Genomic DNA, 27,873 nt, shown 5'->3' on the forward strand with positions numbered 1-27,873 from the left:
GTGTGGGGCACCCCCCACCCATTCTTTCTCTCTTGTTCCTGTTTTCACCATGCACAGTGCCTGCTCCCGCTTCACCTTCCACCATGAGTAAAAGCTCCTTAAGGCCACCCTAGAAGCCAAGTAGATGCCAGCACCACACTTCCTGTACAGCCTGCAGAACCGTGAGCCAATTAAACCTCTTTTCTTCATAAATTACCCAGTCTCAGGTATTTCTTTATGGCAATGCAAGAAAGACCTAATACCCTAATATAGGTTGTAATTTTTCTAATGATAGGATTTGGCACAGTCTACTCTACTCTTAAGCAATTACTTTTATTTCACATAGAAGAATATTTAAAATTAGCTGTTATCACAGGAATTTATTAGCCAAAGGAGTGATCTGTGCTTTCTGAGAAATTCCATCCTAAAGGGGTAGTGTCCCTTGTTATGAAATGCAGCATGGAGCACACAAGGGGTCTTCTGGAGTCCTAAAAATGCCTTATATTTTGGTCTTAGTGGTCACACAGATGAATGCATGTGTAAGAATTCACTGAGCTGCACCCTTGTGAGCTGTGCTCTTTACTGTGTATAAATTATACCTCAATAAAAAGTGCCATGAAAAATACGTATAAAATTTAGCTGGATGTAGTGGCATGTGCCTGTAGTCCCAACTACTCAGAGGCTGAGGTGGGAGGATTGCTTGACCTTCATTTAGTTCCAGCCTGGGTAGCATAGTGAGACCCTGTTTCTCTTTTGTAAAAAAGCACAAAATTTAAATATATCAATTATTTTTAAAAAACTATTTTATTTTTAACTAATTAAATATTTATTTATTTATTTTGAGACTGGGTTATGAGACTGGCTAATTTTTATATTTTTGGTAGGGATGGGATTTCACCACGTTGCCCAGGCTGGTCTCTAACTCCTGGACTCAAGTGATCCTCCCACTTTGGCCTCCCAAAGTGCTGGGATTACAGGCCTGAGCCACTGTGCTTCGCCAAATACATCAATTTTTGGCTAACATTTAAATTCTTGGCTATTTAAAGCCAGTTTAAATAGAAAGATGCCTAAGTAGATACAGAAAAAACAAACATGATTATAAATAATTTGTTAATGATTACTATTTTTTGACTAAGTTGATACATACTTATAAACCAATCTCCAACCACCTCATAGTGAGGAGGCATCTACTCAGCATCCCTTGACTCCAGTAAAAAATAATGTGCAAAGAGAAATAAAAATAATCTGTGTTTTTGTAACGAATCTAGACATTTTAATTCGTAGAGAGGAACTGAAAAATCCCAATGAACTGGTTAATTAAACTCATTGATTCTTTCCAGTTTTAGGGGCCTATTATATTCCAGATACCATTTTGGGTATTATAGCTATAGCAGTAAACAAACAAACATGCAGAACTTAACATTCCACATGATAACAATCATATCTACACTTAATAATGTGTAACCATTACTGGGGCATTCATAAAGGAAACTTTCTACCTTGATAGAATCGAATGGTAAATAAAAGAAACAAGTTTACATTTCTGCTGCTTTATAATGTGATGCTCACCTCTGCAATCAAGGCATAATTTGGAACCATCATCGCAAATGGTCTAAACAGGGCTTTCAAATTATCTGGCAATTCAGTTCTGCCTGCATAGCCAGGATTCATTGTGATGAAGGCTGCACAAGTCATCACCAACTTTATTTCCCGCCCCTCAAACATGAATCTAGAGAGCTGTTCGAAGATAAAATATAAGTTAACACTCTTCCAGACATTTGTAAAATGTTTCACCTAATTATTACTCGAATACAAGACTCATGTAATGAAGCACTAAAGCAAACACTACTGAATACCATTGTTGGACAACAGGGAACATTTCTGATTCTGTCCTGTCTACTTCCAATCTCTTCTGGGCTCTGTGTTTCCTGATTTCTGTCTCCCTGCACCTGACTTGCCCAAATTGTCTCTTCCTTCCTAGCCAAGTCCTGAAATCTTCTAGGTCTGAACATTTACTGAGCCTCTTCAATTCAACTTTCCATTTTTTTTTTTTGAGACAGGGTCTTGCTTTGTCTCCCAGGTTGGAGTGCAAGTGGCATGATCAGAGCTCACTGCAGCCTTGACATCTCAGGCTCAAGCAATCCTCCCACCTCACACCTCAGCCTGCCAAGTAGCTGGGACCACAGGCACGCCCCGCCACGCCCCACTAATTTTAAATTCATCTTAAACTTACTGACCATTAAACCTTCTCCACTCCCACTTTCTGGTATTCCCCAGGAAATTCCAACTTCATCTTAGTTCTTGAGTTATTGAGGCCCCACTGTCACTGTTTTTGTCACCACCCCTTCACTTTTACTTAACAGCAAACACTTGTTGAGCACCTGTTGCAGGTGAGGCAATAGGTGAGGCATGGAGGCACACAGCTGAAGGAGCCTCACTCTTGAGATCTCCAGAAACTCCCAGGCTTGCTGTCTGCAATCAACCTGGAAACCATGAGCACACAGTACAACACATACTACGGTGCAGGTGTGTGCAAAGCCCACGGGGGTAGTAGGCAACCTGCCTGGGATCTGAAGAAGGAAGAAGGATGTTTCAGGTGGAGGAACAGGGGCAGCCATTCCAGGAAAAGTGAGCAGGAGCAAGAAACAACACTGCATGTTCTGGAAATGACCAGCAATTTACTTTGCCAAAGGGCAAAGTTCCAGAAAGCACAGCTAGGCTGGGCCTGAGCATCAGGAGTCTTGTACACTAAACTAAGGAATTTAGATTTTGTCCCACGTTTGGGGGGAAGCAGAGAAGACTTTTAAGCAGAGTGATAGGATCGAAATAGGCAGCAGAGAGGTTGGACAGGCTACAGACAGGGAGACCAGTAAGGAATGATCATTAGGGACGTAATGAGAGCCAGAATTCAAGAGGTGTAAGTGGGGAGGAGAGGCATCTAGCAGATAAAATTAACAAGACTTGGTGATGGCTTAGATTCTGGGATTAATAGTGATGGGTCAAATCCAAGGTGAGTTCCAGGTTTCTAGTTGGGCCACTAGATGAAGGTGCTATCAACAGACATGGGGAATACAGGGAAGACCAGGATGGAGTAAGGTGATGTGCCACAGCCTGGAGGAGAGAATGCATGGTACAACTGGAGACCATTTCTGCTGCTGCTGAATGGTTGCTTGTGCTAGCAAACCTCTCAATTTCTGTGGTTTAGTGTATCTATTCCAAATGATATACCCCACTCCAACTGTCTCATTTGGCACTGGCAGCTTGAGGACGAGGCTGGTCATTTGCAGATGCTCTCCTGTCTTCCTCTGTCCTCATGTAGCTGCTCTCCAGTGGGCAAAGCTTCAATCCTGCCTCTACTCTCTCTGGTCCCTGTCCCCTTATTCCATACACTTTGCTTTCAGTGAATTGCTCAGCCAGATGATAATAACTTGCACAATATAGACTATGCTATCTCTGTATTTAAAGATCTTGTGTTTAATATAGGCCTCCCCAGAGTATGCGGGAACAAGAGGGAGTACAGATAAGGGAGCTTAGACTTTAGGGTCTAATAATTTTTGGTGTCTATGAAAATTTTTTTTAACTTTGAATTCTTTTCACCTATTACCTTGGGGGAAATGACATATACTTCACACAGATTTGGTGTAAGATGAAATAAGTGTGAGCACATACCACAATGACTTACACAATTTAGTAGCTCACTATAGTCCAAGTCATGATTTCTTTTGTATTTGTTCTATAATTCGCTTTTTTGCAGAGGGTGATAATCAAAATATTTAACAACTCTTATCAGGACACCTTCCAACGAGATAGCCTCTGCCTCTGGAGCTAGAGCTGAGTCCAGAGTCCCCTGTGCTGTGCCAGGATGAACCCTTATTGGCGGATCGAGAGGAGGTCTGGGGCTCGTCCAAAAGGGCCGAGGGAGTAGTGGGGGCCCTCACAGGGCTTGAAGCAGTGCTGTTTTGGTTTGTAGAGGCTGAACACCAGTGCTGCCCATTGTGACCAGATCTCCAAAGGTCAACACAGAGTGGTAGAGACTTGGTCCCAACCTTCACTGCCATCAGCTTCTGAATATGAAATCCCTTCTCTAGAGACATGCTAATAAGGGGCTAAAACAAATTTTAAATAACAGGACCACTCAGTGTCTTCATCTGACACCATATTCCTTGGATTTTCTAGTCCAGTGAGCTCTGGAGAGCCAAGGTCCCATTGGGCTCCCCAGGATTCCTCCCTAACATTTTTAGCATCTGCTTTCTAAAATGTAACATTCTGTGAGTTAATGACAAACTTAAGGATTGTTACCTTGAAAGTTGATTGCCCAGTGCCTTACCTTTGCCGCTTTGGCGTTCCTAATGGTAATGAGTTGCTGCGCAATGACGGACAGAACTTCTATGTCAATTCGATTAAATTCATCAAAGCAGCACCAGGCCCCTGACTGTGCCAAGCCACTGAAGAAGCGCCCCATCATCTGAAATCAAAATAAAGCAGTTCAACTTTGTATTGTGTAGTTCAGCTCATTCAAAAATTAAATTTTGAGCTGAAATATTAAAGAAAAAAAAGAGGTGGTATCCGCAAATAAGCAACAGTTTTATGTGAATACTGGTCTATGTCAGAAGTAAACATTTTTCTACAAGAGGAAATATCTTTTTGAGTCTCTCTAAGTGATTTGAATCTGTTTCATTTTTAAACAAAATGACAATCTGACCAATTTTCCTTCTTGTTTATAACCTCCACTCACCTCTGCAAATACTTGACAGATTCTCAAATAGTTTAACACATGGAACATACAAACTTAAGGACTTTAAAAAAACTTGAAAAATTTTACTAATGGAAGCTTTCGTTGTCTTTAGAAGGTATTCTACATGGCAGACACACGACTACTGAGCAGAAGGCATAGCTGTGCAGATTATAGCAGTGATTCTTAATTTCTTCTACAGCAGAATCCTAATGGCGGAGGAAAATAAGAATGTACCATCTAAAGCGTGGCATTTCTTTTGGGCACTTGAGATATTGGTTAAGCATGTGTATAAATCTTGCATTATACCATGTATCTATCTCTTTAGTAATAGAACTAGTGGTTTTAAATTTCAAGGTGGTCAACTGAACACATACCACTTACCCCCTTCCTCCAATTCCCACAAATCACAGAAAGGCTGATAGATCTGTGTGCATATCTCTCTCCTTTTCTGTGACCACACTTATACCTGTACCTGCTTGATAAAAACATAATGGAAAGGGAAGCCAGCAGGAAGAAGGTTTTGAAAAAAAAAAAAAAGCTGGAATATGGAAAGCACAGGGAAACAGACTGTCCAACTGAGAAGGGAGAATTGCAGCCCCAAAACAGAGGGAGAGGAGTAATGCCCTTCATGAGGTCTCTAAGAAACTCCAAACCCAATATCAATATACACAAGTTGCAATACATGCAACATGAATACATACATGCAGCAAAGCAGACACAGGCCCTAGAGAAATATTTGGAAATGAGGCAAAGATCCACACTTGGAATGGTTGGGTTTATGGGTCCTTCCTCTCTCTGTTCTCCCTTCCTCTCACCCCAAGCAGAGTAAACAGGGCTCTTGAGATTTTAGTGCTGACATCCCCACCAGGCTAAAATGAAGGACTGCCTCATAAGTAAAGGGGGAGATCTGCCTTGGGGAGATATTAATATTAAGAGATACTGGGAGACGACATTAGGCTTGGGAGATAAGGAAAGCAGAGACAAGGAGAGAAAGATGGTTCCAGACATCCACTTCAGTCACCGAGATTCAAAAATAATAAAAGAAAATGAAACCCACTGAAATGTACTACTTTAGAAGGAAAATCCTTATTGTTTGGCATTCGATGTGGGCTTTCTCACTTACTGGCTGCTCCGTGTGCATACATTCTATGGAGAGGCCTGCTGGCCACACATTCTATACTTCCACAGAGCTCTTGGTAGTTCTTTCATTCAAGGAAGGGGCATTTGGGGGAAACAAGCTGTTTACACTAATTAAATTAGTCCTTCATCTATACTTATGAACCAACAGGTGAAGATTCAAGAAAGAGAAAGAATGAGAAGAATAAACTAAAGGGCAACTTTGGAGAAAGTGGAGATAATTTAGGGAACAGAAAGTAATTTTACAAAATTGAAATGGAATCCTCAGAGAGATCTGGGAGGGAAACACATTCTTAAAATAAAACAAGATATTCTAAAAAAAGGATTAGTCAGAGATAAGAAACAGTCCCTGGAAATCAGTAATAATATAGCCAAGGTAAGAGAAGTTGAATGAATGCATGGAATAATAGCATGGACAGGACTAAAGACCAAGTTGGTGTTCTGTACAACAAAGCTGCAGAATGCTTCCATATTGTAGAGGAATGGTCTTCATACTTAGCATACATGTAAGTCCCGGCTTACGTGGAAACTTCCCAAGGGATACTTTTGAACAGTTTTAAAGGAAGTAACAAAGAAAATTCCAGATCTTGATCTGTGACACAGACTCTTTGCTAATATTTTTCTCTTTAAGAACATGTCTGTGGTCATGGTGGTTCTTCATTTCCATTTGCTCTTCAAAAATGACCCTCTTTCTCTGCCACTCCTGGCTCTGCAGTTCGCGCCTGGCTGAGGAGGAGAGTGGGGGGTTTGAAATCCAGCCCTGACATGGCTGGTGACTTGGTGAACGCGTGCCACAGGTGTAGAGGCTCAGCAGATGATACTGGAAGCCTTGCTCTTATCCAAACCAGATCTTACTGTGGTGCATTGCCCCAGGATGCAAAAACCTCCAGGGTGCCAAACAAAGGAGCAGTTCCAAATATTGATCATGAACGCAGGAATGCTTGCAATGACTGACTGGTTAACAAATACTTTTTCAAGTCAGGTGATCTCCAGTTCTTTGTTTTCAACAAAAGTGAAGGACAGGGTCAATGCCTACAGGCCAAAGATAACCAGGACACACCTGTAGTCAGATACAATTGGGTTTACCACTTGTTCCAACAAGGGAGACCACACTCTGTGGGGAACCAACGTTTCTCTCAGTAAAAGGATATTAGGAGGACTTGTCGTAGGATTTGGGCTTCTGTTAGAAAATTCTGGGGAAAGGTCAGTGAAGAAGAGTTTTGCTCTATTAGTTTTTAAGAGCTACTATAACAAATTGCCATAAACTGAAGGGCTTAAAGCAGCAGAAATTTATTCTCCCACAGTTCTAGAGGCTAGAAGTCTGAAATAAAGGTATCAACAAAGCCATGCTCATTCTGAAGGCTCTTGGGGGTAGGATTCTTTCTTGCCTCTTGGAAGCTTCTAGTGGTTGCCAGCAACCCTTGGGATTCCTTGGCTTCTTGTACTGCATCACTCTGATCTCTACCTCCTGCGTATCTTCACTTGGCTGCCTTCTCTCTGTGTATCCATATCTACATTTTTTTCTTCTTACAAAGGCAGTAGTTAGTTATTGGATTAGGGCCTGTAGAATTCCAGTATGGCCTCATTTTAGACATCTGAGTCTTTATAAATGTAAAGACTCAAATTAGGTAACATTCACAGATATTAGGCATGAGGACTTGAACATATTTTGAGGGGACACAATTCAATCTACAACACTGTGGATTAGGTGCTGGTAGGAAGCAGGTGCAAGTTTATGATGGATATCATAATAACATTATATAGGAGGCTGGGGCTGTCATCGGTAAAGGTGAAGCAGTTACACAGCTTAGCCTGGAGAGGGGGATATTAGATTATTTTTTGTGGTTTGGACAGCATTCTTGTGTGTTTTCAGACACCATTATGGCATCTCATTCCAAATGGATGCATCGTGACCTGGTCTGTAGTTGGTGGTCTGTGAAATTGTTTGTGTTCAACCGGAGAAGCAAATAGTCTGAGTCAGGTTGGCTCTCAGCGGAGAGCAGTCAGGGGCTATTTTGTTTTGTTTTTCAGAAATGAATTGTGTAGCAATTAATTGACCATTAGAAATAAGTTTTGGTGTTATTTCTATCATTTTATTTTGCGATTATTTCTACTTAAAAAAAACCTTTTATTTTGAAAAATTTCAAACATACACAAGAGGTGAAAGAAGGTATATGCCACCCAGCTTAACAATTACCAACATTCTGCTATTTTCAAAATACTCTCCAACATTTTTTGTTGTTATTTTAAAGCAAACCCTAGACATCAGATTGTTTCACAATAAACTCTGTAACACATAAGAACCCCCAAATTACCCAAATCAATACTGCTAACCTACTCAAAGAAAAACCCATTAATTACTTAATATCTTGTTCAATTGTCCTTAATGGTACTGATATTGTCCTTTTACAATTGGTTTGTTCCGACAAAGATACAAGCAAGGTACAAACATTGCATTTGGTTACTGTGTCTCTTAAATCTTTAAATTTATAGCAGTTCCCTGAATCCTCTCTCTTTTATGCAATTTATTTTTGAAGGTCTGTAAGTTATTTTCCCTATAGAATTCTCCTGATTCCATATTTAGCTGATTGTATTCTTGTGGTGTTAACATGGTCCTTTATCTCATACACCTGTACTTCTTGAAAACTGGTATTTAAATCTAGAGACTCCATTAGATTCATTAGGTTGAAGTTAATTTTTTTTGAACAGGAATAATTCATAGCTTGTATATCATAACAGGAGATATGTATTTTTTGATTGTCAAAGTTGTGATCAGTGGATTACTAGCCTGATTCGTCCATTATAAATTTTCCAATTAGTCTTTAGTGGTTTTAGCAATGATGGCCATTGCTAGATATATTATTTTTTGAAGGTTGCAAAATAGTAATTTCTAATGTTATCATCTCTTCTGCATTTATTAGTTGTGATTATTCTATAAAAATTTTTCCTCATCAACTTTTTTATTACCCCAAAAAACAGTCCACAGAAAAGGCAGGATAAATACTTAATTCTTTTTCTTTATCAATTTTTCAAATAAGTTGTTTCCCTGGAAACCTCTAAGGTAATCAATGAGTTTTTTGTTTTACATTTTTTGGTTAATCATTGTATATTCATGAATTTAAAAATGTTTTATGTGTTTTGATCCATTCCAGTTATTATCATTCTTGCATTGTCCCATCTTTGGTCAATGAGATCCTCTTTAGTAACATTCTGATAATTGATATAGTTACATTAATTTTTGGTATTTTGTTGTTGCTATTTCAGATAGGACATGATGTTGTAGGCTCATTTTATGCATTTCCTGCCCCAGACCTAGAACCAGCTCTGGTTACTTTCAGTAGGAAAAGGTACTTAAGACCACAGTCTGCGTACTAGAGGTGATCACTATTTTTAGGCTGTCAATGTCCCTTTTTAGAGGACAGAACTAAGAGATAATACCTGAGAGAAGAAATCAGTATCAATAACATATTAAAAACACTATTAATAATCAATTTAAAAAAGGATAAGCAAGCCAAGAGAACATGGGGAAAGATGTAAATAGGTATTTCACAGATGAGAAATCCTAGAGTATAAACATTTGAAAAGACATTCAACCTCACTAGTAACCAGGGGAATACAATGGGATACCATTTCATACTCCTCAGACTGACAACAGTTATGGAACCTGACAGCATGGGCAAGGATGTGGAGCATAGGCAGCTCTTATACATTTGCAGGGGTAGTATAAATTACCACAATCACGGAAGAAGCATTTGTCCTTATTGAGTCAATATGATACGTATATGTACCTTGAGACCAACTCCTATATTCCAAGCCAGATAAACCAGGCACCCATTCACCTGGAGACCTGTGTAATAATACTTATTGCACATTGCTTACAGTAGCAAATACTATATTAGAAACACCCCAAATACCTATCAGAAAGAGAATGGATGAAAAAAATCATAAAAACAGAGCAGTGAAAATTAAAAAAATAGAGCTATAGTATTAGCCTGGATGAATCTCATAGACAAAGTGCTCAGTGGAAAAACCAAAATGTAGAATGTAGCACACAGAATGATACTATGTTTTAAATTTAGGACTACACACACACATATGCACACATGTGAATGATAACCCCCAAATTCAGAATAGAAGTTACCCCTGGTGAAGAGAGACAGAGGATTTCAAGTGCGCTGGTAACATTTTCTCTCTTAGCTGGGAGGTGGCTAAGTAGATATTCATTATTTTATTCTTTATATCTTTTTATGTTTCTAAATTTGCATATAATATGTATTTTTTTTAAAAAATGGGAGAGAACATTTGACTTGAATCAAAGGATGTGTTCAAATTCTTTCTCTGCCATTTTCTAGTGGTGACTGCTGGCGAGTTACTTCACTGCTCCAAATCTCACTCCCATCTGCGCAATGATGACAACACCTATCACAGAGGAATGCTGGGAAGGTAAATCAGATAATATGCCTTCTGCTGAGTCTAAACACAAAGTCTCAATCCAGTGCTTGAATATTTCATTTGCTTTTTGTAGAAAGGAAGAGCTTCAAAGGAGACCAAATCCTGAGGAAAACTTTAGGGCAAAAGAGTTCCTGGAGGAGCAGGAACTAGGTCTTGGGAAAGGCAGTGCATCTGACCAAGGATCTGCAGTGTAACCTCCTCCTGCCCTAATCTCTCCTCTCTCTTATGAAGTTGTCAGGAACCGGAAAAAGCAGGTAGAGAAAACAGGAAAAGGGGACTGGTCAGAGCCCTGGGGAACATCCACACATGAAGGGACATTTAAAGCAGAAAAGAATAGCCGTTGAAGACAATCTTGTTTTGCTTAGAAATCTTATGTTGCAGAAACCCTTAGAGGATACCATTCCTCTTTCTCTGGAAACTGCTTACCACATCTAGCTCTCAACAGCCATCCATGCCTGTATGAATCAGACTATACCCCCTTCTTCTGGCTATTGCTCAAGAATCTAGGGGTGATCACTTGAACGCACTTTGCCAATTAGAATCCTACTTTCAAAACTTGAAATGTGACCTTGCTGTTTTCTTGGCCAGGTTCTAAAGAGAAGGCTCTAAAGTTCCCAATGCGAAGGAGTTGGCTGCCCTAGTTCCTACTCGGCCTGAGTCATGCTCACCTCTTCTCTGGATTCCGTGAGATATCCCACTATCTCAGTAACCTTTCAATAAGTTTATTTATTTTTATTGTTGCTTAAAATATAAAATAAGTGTGTTTATGTGTTTAGCAATCTAAACAAATACAAGAAAATTAGCAATAAGCGAGAGAAAACATGAGGGTAAGAGAAGTGGAGAATAGAAGTAGGAGGCCCAGAGCAGAGAACAGAGACATAATGATAAGCAAAGAAGCAATAAAATAAGGTCTCACTAGGCTGACAAAAGACATATTTTTCTCATTAAAGAGTTCCCCAAAATGACAAACCAAATGAATAAAGAAAATTATTTCATCTAGGCACATCTTGGTAGATTTTCACAATACCGAGGATCAAGAGAAAATCCTATAAGCTGCCACAGATAGACAGGAAGCAAAATATTATTAAACCTCCAAAATGTATTAAGCCATGATCAGTTTTATCATTAGCAAAATGCACACTAGAAGACAATGAAGTGAGGCCTTCAAAGTCAGGTGAGAAAATTATTTTAAACCTATAATTCCACCCTCTACAAATTATCAATCAAGTATGATGACTCAGGAAAGACAGAATATTTATAAACTTGAATGGGAAAAAAATTGCTCAAGGAAGTATTCCAACAAAATTAAAATGAAATATAAGAAAGACGCAAAACTGAAATACAAAGAACAGTGGCAGCTGAATCGACTCTAGAACAGTGGTCCTGAAATCTGAGTGTGCATCAGAATCACCTGGAAGTTTGTTTCAAAAAAGCTTCTCGTTGCTGTGCTCTAGCTCCAAATTTCTGATTAAGTAGGTCTGAGGTGGGGCTTTATAATTTGCATTTCCAACAAGTTGTCAGGTGATGCTAATGCTGTTGGTTCAGGGTTCACGCTCTCAGAACCACGGTCTAGGGCTTAGCTTCTCATAGTGGACCAGTATCGATTTGCACCACCTTGGCGGATGTCAGAAATGCATAATTTCAGGCCCCACCCCAGACCTGTACATCAGAATATGTAGTTTAATAAATATCTCCGGGTGATTCACAGCACACAGAAGTTAGAAAAATAATGGTTCTGGCCGGGCGCGGTGGCTCACGCCTATAATCCCAGCACTTTGGGAGGCCGATGTGGGTGGATCACGAGGTCAGGAGTTCAAGACCAGACCAGCCTGGCCAAGATGGTGAGACTCCATCTCTACTAAAAATACAAAAATTAGCCAGGCGTGGTGGTGGGCGCCTGTAATCCCAGCTATTCAGGAGGCTGAGGCAGGGAACTGCTTGAACCCGGGAGGCAGAGGTTGCAGTGAGCCGAGATTGAGCCACTGCATGCTGGGCAATAGAGAGAGACTCCGTCTCAAAATAAAAAATAAAAAAAGAGAAAAATAATGGTTCTAGAAGAAGTAAAGAAAGTGGAAAGAAAACACAATCCACTAACCCTGAAGCTTAGGACATTTACTTTGAATGGCAGGGGTTTGTGATGTATGTATTGATCTTTCTCTATGGGGCCAATTATTCTATTAAATTCCACTATGAACAATCTTTGATATTATAAGTGCCGTATAAGGGATTTACATTTTTGTGTTCAGCCCTAGACAAAGCAGTGAAGATATAATTTAGTTATAGAATAAAATACAAATTTTATAAAACTTGACATGGTAAAAGTGAGGTTGAAATATAAAGTCCAACTTCATTAGACACACAAAGTTGTGTCTAATAAAATCCTCATCTATTTAATGTGTTGGCAGATAGTGTCCAAAGTGGGTACATAAAAATATAGAAACAAATGTATGTTTTTACAGTATAAATAGCAACCACCAGAAGAAATAAAGCCAAACAAGGATCCCTGCAAATCCATGAGTTTTTTTGGGGGATCTGTGAGGCCAAAGTGTTTTCATAATAATACTAAGGTGTTTTCATTCTTACTCTCTTTTTCATTCTCACTCTCTCATGAGAGTACAGAGTATGAAAAGATGTGGATATGGTTTCAGTTTTAACATAGCAAATAGGTTTTCTCTAGTACTTGGGTTTCCTCCCACATCTTAAAGCTGTGCACGTTGGCTTAATTAGTATGTCTAGGTGTTCCCGCTCTGCATGTGCATGGGTGTGTATGTGTGAGTGCACCCTGTGATGGGATGACATCCCGTCCCAGGGCTGGTTCCCGCCTTGTGCCCTGAGCTGCCAGAATGGGCCCAGTCATCCTTGACCCTGAACTGGAATAAGCAGGTTATAAAATGAATGAATAAATGAATACAAATTAGTGTAAAATAAAAATTTATAAAGTGTATGAAGAAAGTAAATCATGTAAATGCAAGACAATAAACAATGCTGTACAAAAGTGAAAAAAAAAAAGAAACTAACATTTGTCAAGTTTTGGTGTAGTTCAAGGAAGAGTATAAACAATTAACTGAAAAAGTTATTTAAAAAAATTCCTCTTTTCAGAGTCCATATCTATGTGAGGTTAGATTTTCTTCAAATGTTCAACCAAAAAAACATATGTCAACAGACTGAATGTAGAAGCAAATCGGAGAATCTGGCTGTCTTCTATTATGCCAAATATTAGCATAATAGCAATATTTTGAAAATATTAGAGATTTTCAAAAATATAAAGCAGTGGGACAATGTTTTTTGTTTGGAAGTTTTGTTTTACAAAAACATGTTTAAGTTAACATATAATGGGCTTACTGTTATTTTTTTTTAACAAATAAATATATAAAACATATTTTACTTAATTTTTTCTAACATGGTAAATATCAACAGATGTAACCCATATGAACAAAAGCTCTTTGGAAGTCTCAATAATTTTTAAGAGTGTAAAGGGGTCCCATGACCAAAAAGTTTGAGAACCACTGTATTGAAAAACCTTACTGTGAATTGACTCCCACATATTTCATGTTCAATACACCATTCTCTAAATTGCCAATTTCCTACTGTAAGCTTAGTCCTTGTTCTTCGGTTTCCCTGCTATTCTATCTTGTACCTCATCTCGTTTCTTTCTTCTTACTGACATGTACAGATTTTTTATTTTTTCACCATTTGACAAATCATCCCCTGGCCTTGATTTTTATCCAAACTACCCAGACCACCACGTGTTGACTCTTCTCTCTTGCTCTATTTATTCCACTTTAACCATTATTTGCCCCATTTCTTTTCTCTTGCTTGTCATCACTCCATTCTTGCCTTATTTTCTTATGTCATGTTGCAAATAGAGAAAGACACATAAAACACTTAATGTTAATATTCAGATGCAAGAACTGTACCTTGTAGTCCAAACCATCCGAACAGTTAAAGACCACACACTGGATGGCAAGAGCTTTTGCCAGATCTTTGGTAGTCTCTGTTTTCCCAGTGCCAGCAGGACCAGCTGGTGCACCCCCAAGGTCAAGCTGCAAAGCTCCCATGAGGCAAAGATAGCAACGATCCTGAAGAAAGCAATAAACTATCAATATGAAGGGAACCAACTCTGGCCACAAATTAAGGCATTTCCTTTCTATGGGGGAAGGATTATTATTTTCTATGAAAAATATAGCAGTTGAAATACACCAAAAGATCCATGCACATAATTAAATAATGCAAATCTTTGCTTTACAAAGATGTATTCATAATAAATTCTTTCAAGAGTTAATGTCATATGAAACTTTTCAAGACTTTTGATTGAAAAGCACTCTTGTGTCAATATTAACCTAAGTGATCAATAACTTACTGTGAGTGGAGTAATAACCAATCTTGGGCATGCACCCAAATATTCATAGCCGTAAGTGTACTGAGAGAGCGCCATTCTAGCCACGCAATTATCCAGGTCTATATCCCAGTAATAGCGCAGTTGTCTCTGCCAGTCAAAAGATTCAACTGTCTCCACCTGTATGTGATATACATATTAGATACACTAATTTCAGAAAGAAGTATATAATTTTACTTAAATGAAACAGTTACCTTGGATTGAACAAGTTCAGTGACTATATCTCTTGCATGCACATCAATAGTAATCAATGCAGTCAGGATGTTTCTGTGTAATTTAGGAAGACTGCCTCGAACTATTGCAGCCAGGGCATTTAATCTCTACAAATAAAAAAAACTGTCATGGTGAATTTTCCAATATCAGCTTACATGTATACATTATCTCTTTCACCATTCAATTTGGAAAGACATTGCTAAAAACCAGCTAATTTTAAGAATCTATAATTTTGTGACCAAACAGGACAATACTTTTATTTAATTCCCATAAGATTTCTGTGAAATATATACTGTCTTTACCCCATTGTACATTTGAGGAAACTGAAGGTCAGAGAGCATAAGTAACTTGATGGCAGTCACACAGTTATGAAGCAGCAAAAATGAGACCTGAGTAGACATTTGCCTTGAGAAAAGCCCACGTTCTTAACCACTATGTGATGATTCTCTAGAGGAGAGTGTCCTCCCTAAAAATTAAATGTGGTTAAAGGTGATACTCTTCAGTTTTAGGGGTGATTTTCCCATTAATAATCAGAAAATCTGAGCATTTTAACCTAGCCAATGACTGGTTAAATGAAAACATTTTCAGAAAGAGTTAGATAAATTTTTACTTGATTTTTACCTAAATAATTAAATCTTTTTCAAGGAAGAGCAGCACCTCTGAGGACCTTGCACCATTGTGCTGAAATGTCACTTGGGCCAACCCTGATGAGGGACCACCTCTACACAGAGGCAAAGGAACTTTCTTTAGGGAGTCATTTCTCTTTTCTGAAGCTATGGAGATGAAATTTCTTTGAGGAATTTCATGAGAGTGTTTTCTCTTACTTCAATGAAATTGTTTTATTTGATAAATAAATATTTATTGAATATTTACATATAAATATATATAAAGTTGTTTTATTTCAATAAAGTCGTTTTATTCAATAAGGTTGTTTTATTTTTCTGTTTTAAGAGTGAATCTTTAAAAATGTAGTATTGCTTGGAAGTAGAATTGAATTTGGAGTTAAAAGAGTCGGCCTAGGTCCTAACGAGATATACCATTTGTAAATATTTTCCTTTATTCCCCAGGTTTCCTTTTCACTCTGTTGATTGTTTCCTTGCTGTGCAAAAGCTTTTAAGTTTGATGCAATCCCATTGATCTATTTTTCCTTTTGTTGCTTGTGCTTTTGGTGTTATATCCAAGAAATCAATGCCAAGCTGATGTCAAAGCTTTTCCCCTATGCCTTCTTCTAGGGATTTTACAGTTTCAGGTCTTACATTTAAATCCTTAATCCATTTTGAGTTGATTTTTGTGTATGGTGTAAGACAAGGGTCTAATTGCTCCTACAACTTATGAGCAAAAACCAAATAACCCAATTAAAACTTGAGTAAGGGAAGAGAATAGACATTTATCAGAAAAAGACATACAAAGGGCTAACCAGGTATATGAAAAAATGATCAACATCACTAATCATAAGGGAAATGTAAATCAACTCATAATGAGATGTCACCTCATAACTGTTAGGGTGATTGTTATCAAAAAAACAAAAGATAACCCATGTTGGCAAGGGCGTGGAGAAAAGAGAACCCAGGTATGCTGCCAGTGGGAATATAAACATGGTACAGCCATTATGGAAAACAATATGCTGGCTCCTCAAAAAATTAAAAATGGAACTACCATATGACCCAGTAATCCCACTCTGGTACACATCCAAAAGAAGTGAAGTCAGGATCTGGAAGAGACTATCTGCACTCCTATGTTCATTGCAGCATTATTCACAATAGCCAAAATGTGGCAATAACACAAGTGTCCATCAATGGATGAATGGATAAAGAGAATGTGAGTTGGGCATGATTATCACGCCTGTAATCCAGCACTTTGGGAGGCCAAGGCAGGAGGATCGCTTGAGGGAAGCTTTTGAGACCAGCCTGAGCAATACAGTGAGACCCTGTCTCTACAAAAAATAATAATAAAAATAATTAGCTGTGTGCTATGATCGCATCCCTGCACTCCAGCCTGGGCAACAGAGTGAGATCCTGTCTCTTAAAAAAGAAAAAAATAAAAGGAAATGTGGTATACACATACAATGAAATATTTATTATTCAGACTTAAAAAAAGGAAATCCCATGACATGTGATAGCATGAATAAACCTGGAGGATATTAAGCTAAATGAAATGAGTCAGTCATAGAAGGATAATCCTGCATGATCTACTTATATGAAGTATCTAAAATAGTTAAATTCATAGAAAAAGAGTGGTGATTACAGGGAGCTAGGGAGAGGAGGAAATGTGGAGTTGCTGTTCAACAAGTATAAAGTTTTAGTGCTATTTAAATGCTATTTAGTAAAATAGCATTTCCTAGCTATAGCTAAAAGTTCTTGATGGTATTTAAATTCATTGAATTATTTATTATTTTATTGTTAGTTGCCTGACAGTTTTACAAAATAGCAGAAATAGAATTAGAGCCTAGAAATAGTAATGGCATGAATCTGGAGGTTTTCCTGGACTGAATAAACTTCCCTGAGAGGTATCCAGGAACTAGTGAATACAGTTTGTCCTTAAAAGCTGCAAACATTATAACCCTGGTGTTTTGTTCTGGAATTGTTTTTCCTCCTATTTTCACAAGTATTCACATAAATACTACACAAATATTAAGATAGTGTCTCTAAAAAATGTAAAACACAAATAATTTTAGAATTCTAAAGCTTTGTAAGAGCTATTACAAATGTCAAAGCATTAGAATTTCTGAAATAAAGTGAATTTGCATTAACTGTGCTTAAAAAAAAAACCCACCAAGACCATCTTGCAAGACAACAATGTCACTTTGTTACAGATCTCACCTCAAAATTTACTTTTTCAAAATTCTTCAGGGCCTGTATATGATTACTGTGTTCTGTTTCCAGACATTCAGTCAAATCACGACACCACATAATTTGAGAAACAGTCAGGATAACCTGCAAGAAAACATCTTTCTTAAATATGTGATGCATATCACCAAAAAAGAATTCAGGGATATGAAATGTGAGTTCGAGTTACTTGAGAAGGGTGGCCAGCAACCACCCAGTCTGTCCTCTGTTTCCCCTGATAGTCAGCGATGGCAGCTTTGCACAGGCGACGCAGAGATGTGAACATGGCTTCTTCCACTTTACGAAGCCATTCCTCTACATTGCCTCGGGCCTTGAGGCCTTTCCCCAAGCTAACCTAAAAGGTAATCAGAGCATTGATAAAGAGGCTTGTGTGGGACTTGTAAGCTGTATGCTTTCTATATTTCCATTACAGAATCCAAAGCTACATAAATGCTGAAGCCTGACCACAAATACTGAAACTTCTATTGACATTCCACTATGCATCTATCTCCTTTCACCCCACCTATTGCTTTATTTTACTGCTTCCATTTGGAGTCAACTCCCTGAAAGAGGAGTCTATATGCACTGCATGGATTTCTGCACTTATTTTCACTTTCCTACTTGCTGCTATCTGACTTTTGTCCCTGATCACTTCTATTCTTAAGTTTTCCCATGTCCTCCCAACTGAAAAGTCCAAATGACACTTTTCAGTTCTTGTATCTATTTTTTTGGACTTCCAATGGCTTGACTGTCATGGCTGTTTTGCCTTCCTTCATCTGCTCTTCTTCTAACTTCTCTTTAAATTTCATGTTTTCCCAAGATTCTATCCTTGGTCTTCCCCCTTCTCTTCTGCACCAGTGATGAGCAAATTCTTTTGCAAGAGGATCAATTCAGAACAAATAAAATGTTTATATGTTCCCATAGATACACCACTGTGTTCTTACTGGACCCAATTCCTTAGCATTTCCTTACACAGTTCCTGTGTGTGAAATGTCTCCCATGCCCACATAGAAGATACTCCCCCTTCCATCATACTTGACTTTGTGTGTGTGTGCATATGTGTGGCTCTCCTTTGTGAAGTCACTTGGTTCCTCACAGTATGCTAATATATTCACTCTCTTGGTGTTCCCCATATGCCAGGGGCTGTGCAGTGCCCTGGAGATGCTGCTGCCAGCAACTAACACTTAAATAGTGCTCACAGGGTATTGCTTTAAGTAATTTACTACACTATCCCCTGAACGGGCTCATCATTCCATTAATCAGATACAATTACTAATCCTCATCTTTTGGCTGAGATTAAGGGATAGGACTTAGTCCAAGTGGCCTGATAGTAGAACCAGTACTCTTAACCAGTCCACCAGTGTGCCTCTTGTGGAGAGTTAAATAAGACATGGTTCTAGTTTTCTCCACTCTATTTCCAACAACAGAACACATGTCTTTGTTATTGCATTTTCTGTGGTGATTTTCAGTTGTTTGTTCAACTACTTCTCTGTTAGACTTTGAGCTCTTTGAGGGCAAGAATTTTATCTTGGTTATCCATGAAACTGCTGAGCCAACAGAGTACCTGTATGCTTAGAGTGAGAATAACCCTAGAAGAGTAACAAAGTTCATCAATAAGGAAATATAAACAAAAGCACCTCACCCTTTCTCCCTCTGGTGACAGCATTGCTAAAATATCATTAGTATAAACCTTTTCTGGTTCTCCATCAATACCAGGAATCTTTCCTTCGGCAGGAGGCATGAGAGCAAATTCGAGCTTTGAAATGGAGTCGAAGCATTTCCTTAAGTGTGGCTGCACGGCCTGTGGATTTCGTGTCTGGGCCAAAATCTCCAGAAGTTCATCATTTGACAAGAAGTAAAACCTGGATTAAAGAACATCCTTAAAATATAACTTGAAATTGAAGTAAAGTCTTAGATAGACATAAAAGATAAATTCCTTAGCCACATCTCTTCCTTGTCCACCAATTTCCTGGACCTCCAATTATACTGGTCATGGGTTTCTGGGGAAGCCACATATCTCTAAACATGATTTCTGTGAAAATTAGTGATGATGCATTTAGGTGTGATGATGCATACCTAGAATTAGTGTCTAGTACATAAAAGATAGATATTGTTCATAAAATTGTAAAAATGCTAGAAACTGATGTGTTCACATATCTGTCTCACCTGGCTTTAAGCCTCCAGAGTGCAGATGTATTATTTGTTTTCCCTAAAATGTAGCCTAGTATGTCACACATACCTGGTATTCAATATATGATTTGCTGAAGAGTTAACAGATGGATGGGTGGTTGCAGGAGAACCTTATTGGGTTGTGTGAATGTGTACTGGGCCATTCTCTTAACCCAAAGGCATTTGCTATTCCCCGCAGTATGTGCTACTGTGAAAACTGGCATAATATAATTTTGCCAGCACACCATTTCCAACCATGTGAGGCTACACCTATGTAGAAATAAAACATTTATATATATTCCATATTATTACCAGCAAGATAGGTAAAGGAAATTGTAAACTTACAGAAGATTATTTTGCTATAGATTGGGGTTGGCAAGTTACAGCCCCAGGCCAAATCTGGCCCACCACCTGTTTTTGTAAATAACGTTTCATTGTCACACAGCCATGCAGACATACTGTCTGTGGCTCCCTTTGTGTTCCAATAGCGGACCTGACTACGGAGAATGTAAAGCCTACAAAGCCTTGAATATCTACTATGTGACCTTTTATGAAAAAAAATTGTTTGTCCCTGCTCTAGATAACCAAAAATATTCTAAATGCCAGACTTCATGTAATATAGTTCTTGTATTATGTTTAATCTCTCCAAATCACTCAAAAGGAATTTGATTTATTATCCCAGCTGACTATCCTAGTTCATACTAGAATAGGTTACAGCAATTAACTATTAACGTTTAAGACAGTGATTTTCAAACTTTTTTTTTTCCAATCAAGGGTCATTTTTACTGCTGTTCCTATCCCCAACTCTCTCATGTTTTAGAAGACTAAATGTACAAATCAGCATTTAGTGAATGCTCTAGATTGTTGATTGTCAACTTAGCAATATCCCTGCATCAGGGAAAAGCTGGAATGACATTTCCAGAATCTCTTTCCAGTAAGGTTTCAGATTAAATGCTGCCTATGAGATGCTCTTCTATGTGACTGAGAAGGTGGGAGGAAGCAAAGCCATTATTCCCCAACTTGAGCATGGATGACTGAAGCTGGTGGGATTTTATCCTTGGTTTTCAGGTGTCCTCCTGACAATCCCTCCCTTTCTTGTTGTAGGAAGCCGAGACTTTGGTGGCACTTCCCTGAGACGTCTGCCTGTATTTCCAGATTTCCTCAAAGTGGTCCTCAGTTCTTCCCTTCTTCTGCCTCTAGCACCAGTGAAAACTTCTAATTCCCTGCATGAAACTTGCTCTAAACACCTAGAGTGGCTTCTGAGGTTATAACTATAACCTCAACTTGATTGACAGTCATAACTACTAAAAAATATCTTAGGTTGCTTTATAAACTTACCTTGGAAAGATAACTCTTTTTGATTCTAAGTATGCCTCTAGGCACTTCTGAATTTGGTCAAGTAATGCATTATTGTTTTGAAAAGTTTCCAGAAGTCCTGTTCATTAAAAAAAATAGTATTGGTAAAACTGTGTTAAAATCAAATTTTTTTCTGAAAAAAAATCACTTTAAAATGTAATCAATTTATGAATCTTCTCCCTAGAAAACTATTTAATAAAACTCTTATAAAAATATGCTTTGAATTATCCAAACCTAAAGTTAAAATGAGTCATGGAATTGCAATGGCAATAAAAAAATTACAATCACATCATCAGCAAAAGCTGACAGTTTGACTCCCTGTTTACCAATCTGGATGTCCAGACAGTAACTGCTGTCTTCAAGAGACTCACCTAACACATAAGGAATCACATAAACTTAAGGTAAAGGGGTAGAAAAAGATATTCCATGCAAATGGACACCAAAAGTGGGCAGGAGTAGCTATTCTTATTTAAGACAAAACAAATTTTATAGCAACAACAGTTAAAAAAGACAAAGAAGGATATTATATAATGATAAAAGGACTTTTCCAACAAGAAAATATCACAGTTCTAAATATGTATGCACCTAACACTAGAGCTCCCAAATTTATAAATTTATAAAACAATTACTACCAGACCTTAGAAATGAGATAGACAGCAACACAATAATAGTGGGGGACTTCAGTACTCCATTGACAGCACTAGACAGGTCATCAAGGCCGAAAGTCAACAAAGAAACAACTTAAACTATACCCTAGAACAAACGGACTCAACAGATATTTACAGAACATTCTACCCAACAAATGCAGAATATACATTCTATTCATCAACACAGAATATTCTCCAAAATAGACCATATGATAAGACACAAAACAAGTCCCAATAAATTTAAGAAAATCAAAATTATATCAAGTACTCTCTCAGACCACAGTGGAATAAAATTGGAAATCAACTCCAAAAGGAATCCTCAAAACCATACAAATACGTAGAAATTAAATAACCCTAAAGACTTATCCAAAAAGCTCCTAGACCTGATCATTGAATTCAGCAAAGTTTCAGGATACAAAATTAATGTACGCAAATCAGTAGCTCTGCTATACACTAACAGTGATCAAGCTGAAAATCAAATCAAGAACTCAACCCCTTTTACAATAGCTGCAAGAAAATAAAATAGCTGCCAAAAAAAAAATACTTAGAAATATACCTAACCAAGGAGGTGAAAGACCTCTACAAGGAAAACTACAAAACACTGCTGAAAGAAATCATACAACACAAACAAATGGAAACACATCCTATGTTCATGAATGGGAAGAATCAACATTGTGAAAATGACCATACTGCCATAAGCAATCTATAAACTCAATGCAATTGTCATAAAAATAACACCATAATTCTCACAGAGTTAGAAAAATATAATTCTAAATTTCATATGGAACCAAAAAAAAAGAGCCCACATAGCCAAAGCATGACTAAGCAAAAAGAACAAATCTGGAGGCATCACATTACCTGACTTTAAACTATTCTACAAGGCCATAGTCACCAAAACAGCATGGTACTGGTATAAAAATAGGCACTTAGACCAACGGAACAGAATAGAGAACCTGGAAATAAAGCAAAATACTTATAGCCAACTGATCTTTGACAAAGCAAACAAAAACATAAAGTGGGAAAAGGATACCCTATTCAACAAATGGTGCTGGGATAACTGGCAAGCCACATGTAGAAGAACGAAACTGGATCCTCATCTCTCACCTAAAAATCAAATCAAGATAGATCAAAGACTTAAATCTAAGACCTGAAACCATAACAATTCTGGAAGATAATATTGGAAAAACCCCTCTTGACATTGGCTTATGCAAGAACTTCATGACCAAAACCCAAAGGCAAATGCGACCAAAACTCAAAAGCAAATGCAACAAAAGCAAAGATAAATAGATGAGACTTAAACTAAAAAGTTTCTGCACAGCAAAAGAAACAGTAAGCAGAGTAAACAGACAACTCACAGAGTGGGAGAAAATCTTCACAATCTGTACATCTGGCAAAGGACTAATATCCAGAATCTGCAAGGAACTCAAATCAGCAAGAAAAAAAACAAACAATCCCTTCAAAAAGAGAGCTAAGGACATGAATAGACAATTCTCAAAAGAAGGTATACAAATGGGCTATAAACATGAAAAATGCTCAACATCACTAATGATCAGGGAAATGCAAATCAAAACCACAATGCGATACCACTCTACTCCTGCAAGAATAGCTATAATAAAAAAAAATAGATGTTGGTGTGGATGTGGTGGAAAGGGAACACATTTACACTGCGGGTGGGAATGTAAACTAAGACAGCCACTATGGAAAACAGTGTGGGGAATCCTTAAAGAACTGAAAAGTAGATCTACCGTTTGATCCAGCAATCCCATTACTGGGTATCTACCCAGAAGAAAAGAAGTCATTATATAAAAAAGATTCTTGCACACGCATGTTTATAACAGCACAATTTGCAATTGCAAAAATATGGAACCAGTCCCAATGCACATTAATCAATGAGTGGATAAAGAAAATGTGTGTAGATATACCATGGCATACTACCTCAGCCATAAAAAGGAATGAAATAACGGCATTTGCAGCAACCTGAATTGATTTGGAGACCATTATTTCAAGTGAAGTAACTCAGGAATGGAAAACCAAGCATCATATGTTCTCACTCATAAGTGGGAGCTAAGGTATGAGGACACAAAAGTGTAAGAGTGATACAATGGACTTAGGCAAGTGGGGGAAAGGATGGGAGGGAGCTGAGGGATAAAAAGATAAAAGACTACGCATTGGGTACAGTGTACACTGCTTGGGTGGTGGGTGCACCAAAATCTCAGAAATCACCACTAAAGAACTCATTCATAGAACCATACACCGCCTGTTTCCCCCAAACCTATTGAAATAAAAATAAATAAATAAATAAAATGCAATGGCAGTGGTATGGTCTTTTCAATAAAAGGTACTAAGTTAACTGAAAAATAAAGAGATAATTTTAAGTAAAAGTAAAATCTACTGTTAAGATTTTAAAAGCTTTGGTATTATTTGATAAAGGAATGCTCTATTACATTAAAATGGGGGGAATTGACTAAGAATTTTAACTATTACCTTTAATAATAATATGAAGTATTTACCAAGTATGAACAAGTATATTTAATATGAAACATATTTAGCTGGTGTATCCCACTTTTGGGGGGCTAGGAGTACAAAACCAAAGCCAAGCAGTTGCCTTCTCCTTGACTCTCCAAACCAAGCCAGTCTCTATACCTACTCATTGTCTGTCACTTTCTTACTGGTATCTTTTCTGTATCCTCTGCCATCTTTAAATGCCAAAATTGTGGTGATGGGATACTATTTCTTTATCGCTAAACTACAGCTCCTTAAGGAATAAGATCCATGTCTTGTTTATCTTTGTAGTTTTGGTGCTTATCACAGTAGCTGGTGTCCCCACCTGCCCAAGAATCAAATCCACAGTCTTGATCATGGTTTCCAAGGCTCTATGTAATCAAGGACCCAGTCTGATGCCCAGTCCCCACCTAAGCACTCTTGCCTCTCTTGCTTCACCTCCTAAGCCCTTCTTCTGCATTCCACTTCAGCTCGCATTGGCTTCCTTGCAAACAATTGGGCATGTGAAGCATGCACTCACCTTGGGAGGCTTGCCTTTGATCTTCCCTCCTTCTTTAACAATGTTCCCTTTGGTCACATACATGACTCATTGCCTCATTCCTGCAGGTTTCTGCTCAAAAGCCACTTTATCAAAAAAGCCTTCTGTCACAGACACACACACACACACACACACACTCTCTCTCTCTCTCACCCATTTACCCTACTTTATTTTTCTTCATAGCTTTATCATCCCCTGAAATGATCTATATGTCTCTGTTCTTATCTTACATCCTTAGGAGCAGATGTATTTTTGAATCATATTTTTTTTTCATTTCAGAAGTTATATTTTATAACAAGTCTAGTAGGGACTGGGACAGCACTCTGTAATCTAACATATTAGTTTTCACAGCAAAATGTTTCAACATGACAAGTGAGTGCAGTAGACAGAATAATGGCCCCCTAGAGATGTTCATGTCTTAATCCCCCAAACCTGTGAATATGTTAGTATACATGGAAAAGAACTTTGCAGGTGTGATTAAGTTAAGGATCATGGATGGAGAGACTGTCCTGGATCGTCTGGTGGACTGATCGATCATACATGGGCCATTATAAGCAGGAGGCGGGAAGGTCAGAGGCTGATAAGGAGATGTGATGACAGAAACAGAGATCAGTGTCCTGAGATTACAGGCTGGAAGAAGGCCATGAGCCAAGGAATGTGGGCTGCCTCGAAAAGACCCAAAGAGTTTTCAATTCTATTACTCCATGTAACATTTCTTTTCCATTTCTGTCTTATGTCAGAGGTTTTGGGCAAAGAGTGCAGCCCAGCAAACTGCAGGGAAGCTGTCTGAGGATATTTACCAGGATGGGCCATGTGCTGCTGTTTCCTGAACAACAGGCAAGCTTGCCAAGGCTTTTACTTTAAGCATAAAGTTCAACAGCCACATATGTGCACCCTGAAAGACTTTGATTCCACATCCACAGAAATGGAACTTATTAAAACACATTTCAACCTTGAGACTAGAAATGTAATAAGTGGTAATATTTTTAACTAGTTTTAATGAATTCATTAAAAATAAAGTGTGGACATTTTTGTGGCTATAAATCTGTGGAGGAGCTTTAATAGAATACATCAAGCGAAGGCAAATATTTGTCTCGTCGTCAAAATTCTGAGATGAAAATATCGCTGATGTTTTCAACATCCCCAAATCATAAAAACAGCAAAAATAGGCAGATTCTCCTTTTCCAAAACTACAAACTAAGCTGAGAGATAATAATAATAAAAAAAAGTCCAGTGTTCCGTTGACATTGCTTAGCAAGTGTGTCAAATGCAAGGATTCCTAGTCATCCATGCTGACTAGAATCAAGGGTTGAATGGACCGTATGTTATTAGATTCCCAGAGAAACATTTTAGGTGACTGTAGTCTTTTTGCTTGTTTGGAATTTTGTTTCATACCTGGCTGAGTAGCGGCTCGAAGAGCATTAGGCAGCCGATTCACCTTTCTCATGATTTCTTTCCATGACTTATCCACCTGAAGGAACATCTTGGCCTCTGCAGGCAATTGCCTCTGAATGTCTGGAGCATTGAAAATACTTTCTAGGTAGAGCCAGTTTCTCTGGCAGGTCAGCCACTCTTCCTAGGAGAAAAATATGGACACTGTCAGATTTTAATTCCCCAATTAAAAACATATGGTTACAGTAAAAATCATGACACAGGGAATCACTGTATCTTTTTCCTTGAGGGTGGTGTTATGACTCCTCACAGGTCCTTTGAAATTAAATTCCTTACAAGGTCCAAGATTCACCTTAGTCTGATTTCATCCCACTGTCTACTGAGCAGAGTTCTAATGGGTCTTCCATGTGGTTACCAGAATGGATCCAGAGAAATATGATTAAAATACCCACAGGAGAGATTCGGGGGCAGCACGATGCCTACTCAAGGAAATCTGAAGGGAAGAGGAAAGTTCAGCGACCATTTTCAAACATACACAAGATTAGCATGAAAAAATTTTGTTTTTTTCTTTTATCTCAACTATGTGTTCATTCTTCCTTCACCTTTCTTTAAAAATGAATTTTTTTTTTAAAAACCCTGCTCATGACAGCATATGTAGTAAATATAGAAGACTGGAAGAAGAAAATCATGCATTCCCTCTGCTTTTAGACAATCACTGTTAATAAAATAAATCAGAAATATAGGGTCAGAAATCAAATGTCTGTAGACCTCACCTTTCCTCTGTGCCTCCTGCTATTACTGCATGTGTGTGCCCAAAATCCATGAAAGAGTTCCTCACTTCTCACTCTAGGTTTGGGAGTAAGCCCAAATGTCACAACCACTTCCTGGTTTGTCTCAGGTCTCACACTTTCCAAGCAATTCATTCTCTGGGAGGTCCTCACTAATCAGCTCAGGCTTCTTTCAGGGACCCTCTATGAAAACGTCTCCCTTGACTTTGACCTGTAGTCCCTCCCTTCACAGGGCTTAATCATCAGTCCAGAAGGCTGAACAGGACTCAGACAATGTGGTTTGTTGAAGAAGATGAATTTCTGAGAAAGTTCTCTTTGAAACAAAGTTGGCACAGGTTATCTTTTCCCTCTTACTGACTTTATTATTTCATAGATAACTTATCATATTAGCATGTCTAGAAACGTAAACATAATTAAGTCAAGCTAAATATCTGAAGTCTAAGAAAGAGATTGGATGGGAACAAAATGAGATTAGTGTAAGTGGGTTCTTTGTTTTGCTGTGGGACAATCAAAGGTGGAATAAAATCAAAAGGACATGTGCACCACAAGGAAAGATTCCAAGGAGACTTCAAGCAACAATGAGCATTCTTCCAGTAAATATAAAGTCGTTGTAGCAAGACTCATAAGGTGGCCCCCAAGATGTGGCATTCACATCCCTGTGTAATCCTCTCTCCTTGAATGTGGGTGCCATCTGTGACTTGCTCCCAGGTGCTATGGGATGTGGCAAAGGTAACAGAATGTACA

The 27,873-nt window shown here is 38.2% G+C and overlaps 1 protein-coding gene across 2 annotated transcripts in view; it reads right to left on the reverse strand.

Annotated features, from left to right (window-relative positions):
• DNAH6 (dynein axonemal heavy chain 6) overlaps positions 1-27,873 on the reverse strand; it is a 325,727-nt gene that overhangs the window by 198,717 nt on the left and 99,137 nt on the right. For both annotated transcript variants that reach the window (XM_024242264.2, XM_054547993.1), the window contains 10 exons: positions 26,345-26,525; positions 21,245-21,341; positions 19,380-19,599; positions 17,928-18,092; positions 17,732-17,845; positions 14,894-15,019; positions 14,664-14,819; positions 14,221-14,382; positions 4,307-4,444; positions 1,549-1,716 (listed from right to left, as the gene is read on the reverse strand). In XM_024242264.2, the coding sequence (XP_024098032.2) occupies positions 1,549-1,716; positions 4,307-4,444; positions 14,221-14,382; positions 14,664-14,819; positions 14,894-15,019; positions 17,732-17,845; positions 17,928-18,092; positions 19,380-19,599; positions 21,245-21,341; positions 26,345-26,525 (1,527 nt within the window). The remainder of the gene's footprint in view (positions 1-1,548; positions 1,717-4,306; positions 4,445-14,220; positions 14,383-14,663; positions 14,820-14,893; positions 15,020-17,731; positions 17,846-17,927; positions 18,093-19,379; positions 19,600-21,244; positions 21,342-26,344; positions 26,526-27,873) is intronic.

The sequence above is a fragment of the Pongo abelii genome, chromosome 12 (assembly GCF_028885655.2).
Source record: "Pongo abelii isolate AG06213 chromosome 12, NHGRI_mPonAbe1-v2.0_pri, whole genome shotgun sequence".
Taxonomy (NCBI): domain Eukaryota; kingdom Metazoa; phylum Chordata; class Mammalia; order Primates; family Hominidae; genus Pongo; species Pongo abelii.